The sequence below is a fragment of the Phoca vitulina genome, unplaced genomic scaffold, assembly GCF_004348235.1.
Source record: "Phoca vitulina isolate PV1807 unplaced genomic scaffold, GSC_HSeal_1.0 scaffold122, whole genome shotgun sequence".
Taxonomy (NCBI): domain Eukaryota; kingdom Metazoa; phylum Chordata; class Mammalia; order Carnivora; family Phocidae; genus Phoca; species Phoca vitulina.
Genome location: NW_022589825.1, coordinates 300,228 through 311,702, shown reverse-complemented (window position 1 = coordinate 311,702; position 11,475 = coordinate 300,228). Strand labels below are relative to the sequence as shown.

The following is an 11,475-nucleotide window of genomic DNA, read 5'->3' as shown; positions in this document are numbered from 1 at the left end:
CAGACGCTTAACAACTGAGCCACCCAGGCGCCCCAAGAAAATTGACTTTTGAAAGGTATGTATCTCGGGGCACCTGGGTGGCTTAGTCGGTTAAGCGTCTGCCTTTGACTCAGGTCATGATCCCAGGTTTCTGAGATGGAGTCCAGCATTGGGTTCCCTGCTCGGCAGGGAGCCTGCTTCTCCCTCTCTCTCTGCTGCTCCCCCTGCTTGTTCTCTCTCTCTGTAAAAATAAATAAAATCTTTAAAAAACAAAATAAAAATAAATAAAAGGAATGTATCTGTAATAAAGGGAGGGTTTATTCTTCCACTTAAAACTGGAAAATTCTTGAAGTTCACTCTTAAAGTTTGTTGAACCAGTATTATATACCTGTACTATATTCGGACTCCTTGAAAAATTGTTTTTGCTTCTAAAACTCCAGATAAGAAGAAGAAAAAAGTCACATATTATCCAACTACAGAGAAATGGTACCCAATTAACACCCTGAGACATCTTATTTCTGATTGGGGGGGGTCATATAATATATACATATGCTTTTAAATGAGACAATAATAAATGTATAGGTTGCTTTTTAATTGCTTTATTAACTTTACACTTTTTCATGCAACTGGGTGACTCTACTGTTGACAGAAACTTAGACTGGGTGCCAAGGCAATCTTCAATTGGAATCTGGTAACACAGAACCCACCTGACACATGGAAATTACATAAGGTTCACAGCAAACGAATCAGTAAAGGTATATCAGGAAAATGCAAGGAAAAAGAAAACAGTGTTGAATCACAGTATTAATCTCATGGAAAATGGCAGGAGTCAAGGCATAAGGCAAAATTCATCATGATGGTCATGGTGATTAGAGAGCTCCCCCATCAGGATACGCAGACAATTCCTCAACTGCAGCTCCCTAAGTTTTCTCCTGATTTCTCTCATCTCCTCCATGAACATTTCCATATCATCTCCATCTCCACCCATCCCATCATTGACCTGCCTATTGGGTATGGCCCATCGGAAATTTGGAGCAAGTCGGCGAGCCTGTCCCCGTCTATTATTTCCTGCAGGTTGGTGGCCTTCTCCCCCTCCCAAAGGGCGGTCTTCCTCTCCATTCTGCATGGGCTGCTCCATTTCTTCGTTTTCCTGGTGGATATTTGCCATGAGATTTTTTTTTTCCTGGTTGTTTTTCTTTGAACACAAGTAAGACAAAGGCAAGGAGAGAGACTGAATGCTTGGTGCACTGACCAGCAGGATTCAGAGCTCTGATATCTAAGGTTTTGTAAATTTTATTTTTTTCCCACCTTAGGAGCTTCAGGCGTCCTCTAGGGGGCCTCCGAATCGAGCCCCTCCCTCCAGCTCTCTCTTTTTCCCTCCCTCCCCTGAAGCCCACCATTTTTCCTTTCCCAGGATTCTTTCCCCGAGCTCCGCAGGCACCAAAATGGAGGACTGGGGGGCAGGGGAATGGAGGGGATGAGGTAGATGGGAGGGGGGGGTCTCAAACTGGGCTCTGCACCCGCCCCCCCCCCCCCCACTGTCCCCCGCACCGACCTGGGCCTATCCTTGCTGTCTCCTCCTTCTCCCGATTCTCGCCGTGAGTGCGCCGCCACGACACTTGACACCTACACCCGCAGACCTGCAGAGGGCCAGCGTGGAGGGAGCGGAGACTGTTGCGAAGCGCTTGGCGCCGACCGGCCACCACCTGGTCCTTTCCGGGTCCCGGGCCCCCCCGGCCGCCCCCCATCTGCATTCCCGCCCTCACCCCTAGCCCCCCCCCCCATCCTGCCCCGGAGGTTCACCATTTTCCTGTAGGAACTTGGCGGTGATTTCCAGTCGCTCTCAGTTGCTCTGCTGCCCCCCCCAACGGCCGCCCCAGCACCCCCACCCCAGGGGGCCACTACTGATGTGCCCAAGAATGCTGGGTGTGGAGAAAGCTGGCCGGGACCCGCTGCGCCGACCCCCTGCGCCGGCCTCCGGGGTAGGCCAACAGCTGCCTACCTGGCCTCGGCGCGCGGCCCCGGAGCCCTTACCTGCTCCGCTTTCCTCGGGCCCGATGCCAGCCCGCCAGGCGCAGGACCGCGGGGAGCCGGTACCCAGACGGGAGTGACGACTGCACCGAAGGCTGCGTCGCTCTGCAGCTCCAGGTCACGTGAGGGCCCCGCGTCACCAACGCGCTCGCCCCCCAACTCCAGCGGTTTGTGCGGCGGGAGTGCCCGCCTCCACCCCTCGCCTCAAGCACAAGCGCAGGCAACCCCCTCCGCCTGTTTCTGCGCTGAGCCCCAGCGCGCACCGCCCTGTCACTCAGCTTGGTCCTCTCCTCCCTGCGGCTGGAGTTTACCCTTCTCCGGTTACACGGGAAGGTCTGCAACACCCTCCACCCCTCCCACTCCCGCCCTGGGCCTTGAGTTTGTCCTGTTCTGCTTTCTCTCCCCTTCTCGCTGGCCGCACCCCCCCTTTCCCCCACCCACCCTCAAGTGCACTGCCACCATTGCCACTGCGTCCCCTGAATTCAGATCCCCAGGAAATTTAGAATGAGGGCTGGGGTGGGGTGGGAGCAGGGGACTTGTCAGAAAGAGGCCAGGAGACAGAGTGAATTCTTCCAAAGAATTTCTTTTATTTCCTTTTTTAAAAAAAAAAAATCAGCATGCCTCAAAAAATTAACAGTTGCGAGATTTCACTTTTGAAAGAAACGCTTCATCTTGCGGGATGAAAAAGCCTCATTTACTCATTATATTCACCTGTATAACACAGAAAATATTTTCTGAGTTCCACACAACATTAACGTCCCTTTTGAAACATACTAGCTTGTTTCAAATTTCTGTTTTGAAAAAAGAGGCATCTTTATGTACACGGTATTTTCAAAACGATCTGTAAAGTAAATCTTTAGGGAGAAGTCCAGTTGTCAGATATTGGCCATTTAATGTAAATTTGTGATGTTTTTGATACCATAGTCTTTGGAGAAAAGGAGCCTTTTTTACTCCCTGCTTTCCTTTACAAACTTTCCAAACCACCCCTACAAATATCTTCTTAGAATGATCGGAAGTATACAATATGCAGAAGTTAGTTCCACAGCCATCTGCCTTTTGATGTAAATGAGAAAAATATTAGAAATAAGCAGGGGGTTATGATCTCACTGATATGTGGAATTTAAGAAACAAGGCAGAGGATCATAGGGGAAGAGAGGAATAAATGAAACAAGATGAAACCAGAGAGGGAGACAAACCATAAGAGACTCTTAATCTTAGGAATCCCTTGAAACTGAGGGTGGGCTGGAGGGGAGGGGGATGGGGGAATGGGGTAACTGGATGATGGACATTGGGGAGGGTATGTGTTGTAATGAGCACTGGGTCTTATATAAGATAAGAATCACAGACCTATACCCCTCAAACAAATACTACAGTATATGTTAATTAATTGAATTTAAATTTAAAAAAAGAAAATAAGCAGGGAGTATATGAAGCAACTAAACTTGAGACTGAAATTCACCTTGAGTGAATTGAGTAAATGTTCCTTTCTCCACCTTGGAGTAACTTAACAAATTTTATCACAGTTAGAAAACAGATGACTTTAGGAAAGTGGCATTTAATATAAAAAAATACTTACTAGATGTTGGTTGTGATAAAGGAACCAAAAGAGTTATATGCACTGAGACAAGACAGGCCAGACAAATGTTTACTGCCTCTGGTTTTGGTTCCAAACTCCTGTGTAATCTCTGACCCTGTTAAACTAGCTGGGACATTGAATAAAGGAAGAATATATGCCTAGTGCATACATAGTTTGAGGTTTTTATGCTTTGGAGGTATTTTGATATATAGCTTGTGAAAAAAACAAAATTCAACCAAGTAAATTTGAAGATTTAATTGGCTTGTTAAATGATCCATGAATCAGGAAGCATCCCATCTAGCAAGTAGAGGGGAGCTCTAATAGGCTACAGAAAAGGAAAGGTTTTTAAGGGCAGTACAAGGAAGTCATAAACAGAAAAAAAAAAAGGATTATTTCACCTGAAGTCACCTTCATTTGGGGACAAATGGGTCTTAGTATATGAATTTCTTGATTTTACTTTGGAGGAATGAAGAGGGCCCATGTGACAGATTACCTTATTGGTGCTGACCAGAAAATTCCTGACTGACTGGTTAAAGGTTACATTCCTAGGGGGTCAAAACTGCAGTTAGATTAGGTATTAACTCTTGGTTTACTACTAACTTGGGGCCTTAACCTAAGTGATGCCCTTTGGGGCCTGTGGTTCTCTTTTTAACAAGTTTCAAAAGCTCAAATTACATAATCACACCCAAAATTGTCTTTTAAAGGAATAGTGATTCCTGGATTCTGTTTCACAGTTCACAACTCTTCATACAGATTTATTAATGACATTGGCTGAAAGGATGCTGATTGAAAGCATGAGCTGTGGTATCAGAATGTCTGGGTTTAAATCATACCTGCTACTTATTTGAAATGTGGCTTTGCATCAATTACTTATCAAGGTCTTTGTGCTTCCTCTGTGAAACAGGGGTTTTGTTAGAAGTAAATTACACATATCAAGTCCTTACCATAGAACCTAATAAATCTTCACTAAAAGTTGACTCTTTTTTTACCATTATTAGATGGTTTCTAACAAGATTTGAAGAGTAAGCAGATCATAATTCTTTCCTTAGCTAAATCCACTTGTCTTTAGGGTGGGGGGATGGGTTAGCCTCGTGATGGGTATTAAAGAGGGCACGTATCGAATGGAGCACTCGATGTTATATGCGAACAATGAATCATGGAACACTACATCAAAAACTAATGATGTAATGTATGGTGATTAACATAATATAATAAAAAAAAAAGAAAAGAAAATCCATGAGGGCCCAAAACATATCTGCTTTATTCTACTTTGCATACCCAATGACTTATAAAGTTCCTTGTACAAAGTGGGTGATTAGTGAATATTTGTTGACTGAATGCATCCACTACTGAGGTTAACTAGTTGCTTTTCATTCAGGGGACTGTATTTAGAGCAATAAAAAAAACTTTTATGAAAATTAGTAATTACCTAGAAAGAATCCCTTGAAAGTAGGAAACCATTATGATGTAACTATTGAATATAAAGTTTAGCAAGAGGATTTTTATTTCTCACAGTGGCTAAATGCTTTGCTGTTGTCTTTTTGACCCATCTTGAGTAAGTCTTTTGTTTGACACTACCAAATTTTCTTGGATAAAAATATACATTTGTATATTTTTCCAGATCAGATATTATGCTATATAGGTGGTTGGTTGTAATGAAGTGATGTTTTAAAGATAGGTGAAAAATGTCCTGGAAATGATGTTATCTTTACTAACATGTTTTGAGTTGTTGATTGAGATCTTTTCTTGGTCTTGGAGTTGTCTGAGGAGTTGGAGACAGGTAGCAACCTGTTGAGAACAAAATTTAAAATTTCCCAAGGCTGAGTTAGAAAGACAAAAGAGTCTTAGTTTGGGACTCATGTGCCCCCAAGGACAGAGAGAGAATGAACTAGTTTGGTGGCTCTTACCCCAAAATGATAGAAGGGGAGTGTAATACTGGGAAAGAAGAGACTAGGTTCACATTTTAGGAAGTGTAGTGTTTGTGGAAAGAACCTATTCCCTCTCCGTATCTCCTGTAATTATGGTAGATGGTGGCACTTGATTGGGTCCCTTCCCCAAAGCCAAGGGAGTGGGATCCCAAAAGAATTGTACATCAAGTTTAGGGATATCTACAAGATGGTAAGATTTCCTTCTTATTCCTCTGCTGGATATCTGCTTTACCACTGGGATTTTGAGCTACCTATAAGCTACAGAATCCTGGAAAGAACATTTTAAGGAGATGATGTGGTGGTATGGCCAGGTGGAAAAGGGCTAGGATTGAACCCCTACCTAAGTTCTCAATTCTGGAGAGGCATGAGAAATAAATCATACCATGCCTATAGGCACTGGAGTTGGAACTGGGGAGGGGATTTATTGAGATATAGGCTTACCAGAAACTATTAGAGTAGGGCAAAGAGACCTGTGAATCACAGGAATGCCTTGTGAGGGTCATCAACTAGGAGTCACATGCAAGATATGGCCCAGTTTTCCAAGGTGCTAGCAAAACCTGAGGGAGCTGCTTGCATGTGAGTCCTTATCAGCAGGCTCTATAGAAATTAAACTTGAGCTTCAGTGGTGATTAATCACATAGGGACAGCAGTCTTACACTAGGTAGTCTGATAAAGAATTGTTTTTGTGTTCCCATCCTCCAAACTCTCAAATCATCTGAGTAAACACAATGAAGGAGGGTATGATGGTTAATTTTATGTGTCAACTAAGCCACAGGATGCCAATATATCTGGTTAAACATTATTTATGGGTGTGTCTGTGAGGGTGTTCTGGAAGAGGTTAGTATTTGAATTGGTGAACTGAGTAAAGCAGATGGCCCTCCGCAGCGTGGGTGAGCATCATCTAATCCTGAATAGAACAGAGAGGCAGAGAAAGCTTGAATTTGCTCTCTGCCTGAATGCTTGAGCTGTGGCATTGATCTTCTTCTGCCCTTGGTATTCCTGGTTCTCAGGACTTCTAACTAAGACTGGCATCTATACACCGGTTCTCCAGATCTCAGGCCTTTGAACTCTACCATTGGCTTCCCTGGCTGTCCAGCTTGCAGACAGCACACTGTGGGACTTCACAGCCTCCATAATTGTGGGAGTCAAGACCTTATAATCAATCAATCAATCTCTCTATCTATAGATATAAATGTAGATAGATAGATATAGAGGATATTGATATAGATCTCCCAGAGGGATGAGGAGTATTCTAAATTACAACTGAGATTTGCATTTTAAAATACCTAGAACCAAATTTTTAACAGTCCAACAGAGACTATTTTAATAAGCAAAAGTGACTAAAAAGTTGGGGAACAGGATTGAGATGTAGTTAAAGAAGCCCATTGCCCAGTAGAAAGAGGGGGAGGGGCTTGACAGAAAGAGCACGACTGAGACAGCTACTGGGGAAAAAAACCTGTTGTGTAATTTTGCCTTAACTAGTTATCCCTTAATCGAACCGTGGAGATGTCAGATTAGTATCCCATCAGAGGAAGCTCTTTGCTGAAATCTTTTTGCATGTTGCCATGACATAGCTCACATGTATTTGGCTGGAAATGCACCCAGTTGGATTGTAGTTATTATCCTCTTTTTCTCTCATTATCTCCTCCTGTGTGAATTCCAGGCTTGGGAGATGGTGGTCTGAGACCTGGTAGGCTCTGTGGGTGTGGGTATCTCTCTTCCAGCCTAGAGTAGTTCTCTATGTGTCTTCTTCAGGCTTCATTGCTGCAATCTTACTATAGTTCTCTCTTTTTCTCTAAATTTAAGCACTTATTAACAAATTGAAATGAAGTATTAAGAATATAGGAAATTATGCGTACTCTAACTTCCCTATAAGTTATGGCCATTATAACTGTGATGCCAATAACTTTGAAGAATGGAGAATGGACCCGATGAAATTTTAAGTGTGTTCCTGTAAGAATTTGGAACATTTGAGAGATAATATATTTCATTCAAGATGTCTGAATGTGAAAGCAACAAATATTCAGCACTTCATTATCTATTAGAGAGCTTTTCTTTATTTCAGGGGCTGCAGATGATATCTTGAGACACCAGAGACCCATGGCCACTCACTCCTGTTGTTTAAGACTCTGGTGGAAAAGAAGTTCTGTCCGGTATAGTTTCCTAAAGTGATTAATTGAGCTGGACTATGTATGGGCCAAGAGAATTCACTTGACCCTTCTAGCTTCAGATTTTAGCTAGTACCATTCCTACCTTCCCGTAGACTCTGGGATGAACTTAGAGGAATATCAGGAAACTTACGTATCAGTGTTCATGAGATGACTTTACCTTGCCTTACTGTTGCTAGTCCCATGTAAATTCCACTGATAATACAATTTTAGCACCTAGCAAGGTCCTAGTGCCCAGTAGACCCTTTTGGTTCAAGGATTGCAACTCACGTGGTCACAGGTAACATATATGTGAGTGAAGCCAGCTAAGCAGGAATCTGGTTAAACTGGAGAGCACATGCTCTATCAATATGGGACAGCCTCTGCTTACATCTTGCCAATTATTGTTAGGCGATTCAAGCCCAAGGTTGCCAAATATTCCTTCTCTTTTTCAAGAGATATCAGAAATACAAAAATGTATGTGATTCCCCCCCGCAAAATGAACTGCTAAGTTAAAACTCTGCATTTGTTTTCTCACCTTTTCTCACACTTGCCCAATTCCATTTGACTGACTTGATAACACATTGGCTTCATGACTGTTGTGTGCCTGTGGCTAGCACCTGCAGCATAACATGTAGCTCTTCCAAGTTTCTACTGATGGGTCACAACTCTCCCAAAATTCACTGGTGTAAACTACAGCTGATATTTATGCTCACAGATTCTGTGAGTCAGAAATTCAGAAAGTACATATCAGGGACTACTCTTCTCTGCTTCAGGACGTCTGCAGCCTCAGCTACGATGGCTTGGCTGAGGGTACCTGGAAAGGCTGTAGATGACTCAAACAGCTGGATCCTGGAACAACTGAGACTGAGATGGCTTAGGGACCAGTTCATTTGGGACTATCAACCAAAGTTCCCATATGTAGCCTGTCCAACATGGCCATCTCAGGGCTTTTAAAGCAAATCTTCCCTGTAAACAAGGTGGAAGCTATATGGCCTTTTATGATCAAACCTTGGAAGTCACATAGAATCAAATTCTATACTCCACCAGTCAAAATAATCATAAGTCCTCTTCTAAGATTCAAGGGGAGGGACTATAGATTCCAACTTTTGATGGAAGGAGTGCCAAATAATTGGTAGCCATGTTTTAAAACCATCACACACCTTACTGGTATGTGCCTCTTACAATCCCTTTTTTACCCTCCAGCTAGACAAGGCAGTCAATATGTTAAGTGACACTTGTTTGATTACAATTATTAAGTACAAAATAATTTTTGAGTAGGACCTAAAATGGAATTTCCACAGCCTTGTTCCACCCGTATTTTTCCTACCTTAAGGATTTCTAAGAAATTAATTTTTTTAAAGATTTTATTTATTTATTTGTCAAAGAGAGAGAGAGAGAGCACATAAGCAAAGGAAGCAGCAGGCAGAGCGAGAAGCAGGCTCCCTGCCAAGCAAGGAGCCCAATGCAGGACTCCATCCCAGGACCCTGGGATCATGACCTGAGCCAAAGGCAGACACTTAACCAACTGAGCCACCCAGGCATCCCCTAAGAAATTAATTTTTACTAGAAAAAAGTTTAGGATGTTTGTCTACAATTATCCACCTAGGTACTGATTGGGTACTGATGTGCAAAGTCATCAGAAAGGATAGGAAATAGAACAAAATAAACTGTGAGGCCAAAAGAATGGATTAGTAGGCTTATAGAACATTAGATTTTATAGTCATGTTTTCTATGCCTTTGCCTAATCTTGGATTTACAAAGTATGATTTATATTACAGAGTATGATTTGGATATACAGAGTATGATACTGCTAGTATCACTAGGAGTCCTAAGCTTTCACAGATCATGTATTGTTAAAACTAGAACAACCTTGGGGCGCCTGGGTGGCTCAGTCAGTTAAGTGTCTGCTTTCAGCTCAGGTCATGATCCCAGGGTCCTGGGATCGAGCCCCTGCATCGGGACTCCCTGCTCAGCAGGGAGTCTGCTTCTCCCTCTCCCTCTGCTCTCTCTCTCTCATGCTCTCTCTCTCTCGCTCTGCTCTCTATCTCAAATAATTAAATAAAATCTTTAAAAAAAACTACAACAACCTTAGAATTATTTTCATTCAAGAGGCTATTTTAGAAATTGGGAAACTGAGAAAAATTAAGAGGCTTGCCTAAGTTTATCAAAGAAGATAGTGGCAGAACTAGAAATAGAGCCACCTATGCTTTCTTGGCCAATACTGTTTATTTGTTTGTTTATATATTTGTGTATATACACATATATATCACATACCTTGTAGGTTTATGCATATTGTATTAAAATTAAAAGAAATACACTAATATTTTAATTATAACTGCTTTTGGCTTTTGTGGTGATGGGTGATAAGCCATAATAATAAATCTTCTAATTTATGATGATCCACATTTTCCAAATATTCTACAATAAATTAAGAGAATAAGCAAGAAATTTTTAAAGACTAGTAAAACCAATATTTTTTATGTGTTCGTAGTACAGATGATTTTTATATATCTCTAACAAAAGAGTAAACTCTCTGTCACAAACACATGGGCACATCTCTTCCCATTCTCCCTTCCTCCTCCCCCCTTTATACCCCTACCCCAGCTTCTGAGTCAGGGGCTACATTTCCCAACATGTATCTGAGACTCAGGCAGTAGTAGCATGACAGTATCTTGTACCATATTTTATACTTAGAAACCTATGCCTAGTGACTTGATGCCCTTGCTCCTCACTCATCCCTTCCCATTTAGTGGTCCTCATCTTTGAGATTAAAGATGCATTTCAGATGCTGGTCATCAGGTGTTGATTACCCCTATCAACTAAATTATCTTCAAGGAAAATGTATCCTTTTGGTAAGTAGAAGAAAAAAATCATTACTTTTCTTTTAAATTCACATTATGAAATAGCATGTATAGAATTATCCCAGTTTTTAAAAACATATATAGTGATGAACATAAACAGCACTGGGGGGCGCCTGGGGGGCTCAGGCAGTTAAGCATCTGCCTTCAGCTCAGGTCATGATCCCAGGGTCCTGGGACTGAGTCCCACATTGGGCTACTTGCTCATTGGGGAGCCTGCTTCTCCCTCTGCCTGCTGCTCCCCCTGCTTGTGCTCTCTCTCTCTGACAAATAAATAAAATCTTTTTTAAAAAAGAAAATAAACAGCATTTATATAAACGCTGATATATGCCAGGCATTGTAATATATATATATATATATATATATATATATATATATATATATTCATTATTGCATTTTATTCTCCCCCAAATCCTACGAGGTAGGTACTAATATTATCCCCCATTTTACAAATAAGAGAATTGCAGGACAACAAGGCTAAGCAACAATAGGAAATGATAGAACAGGAATTCAGATTCATGTAGTGTAGTTCCCAAGTCCATGCTCTTAACCTCTACTCAGTTTCGTTTATTAATAAGTCCCAAATCTATATCTCATTCATTCTTTTATCCATCCATTGTTTAAGCCCTTTTCTGTGCTAAGCACTGCCTGCCCATTTCACATCTCAATCTCACTACCATATTTAGCAGTGATTCTTTTTTTTTTTTTCAAGATTTTATTTATTTATTTGACAGAGAGAGACACAGAGAGGGAACACAAGCAGGGGGAGTGGGAGAGGGAGAAGCAGGCTTCCCGCAGAGCAGGGAGCCAGATGCGGGGCTTGATCCCAGGATTCTGGGATCATGACCTGAGCTGAAGGCAGACACTTAATGACTGAGCCACCCAGGCGCCCCTATTTAGCAGTGATTCTAAGGACATAGGACTTTCCACTTAATAAAAATATAAGAACTATA

At 42.0% G+C, this 11,475-nt stretch overlaps 1 protein-coding gene across 2 annotated transcripts; it reads right to left on the bottom strand.

The window, feature by feature from the left end:
* Positions 1-562: 562 nt before the first annotated feature.
* BEX3 (brain expressed X-linked 3) lies at positions 563-2,164 on the bottom strand. 2 transcript variants are annotated; one of them, XM_032398911.1, is made up of 3 exons: positions 2,014-2,164; positions 1,535-1,619; positions 563-1,174 (listed from the first exon to the last, which is right to left on the bottom strand). In XM_032398911.1, exon 3 carries the CDS (start codon positions 1,145-1,147, stop codon positions 809-811), a length of 339 nt encoding a protein of 112 aa, XP_032254802.1. In that variant the 5' UTR covers positions 1,148-1,174; positions 1,535-1,619; positions 2,014-2,164; the 3' UTR covers positions 563-808. The 2 variants fall into 2 exon arrangements, with proteins under 2 accessions (XP_032254802.1, XP_032254803.1); XM_032398912.1 differs by having other exon boundaries at positions 563-1,129; positions 2,014-2,157.
* Between the last annotated feature and the right edge of the window lie 9,311 nt (positions 2,165-11,475).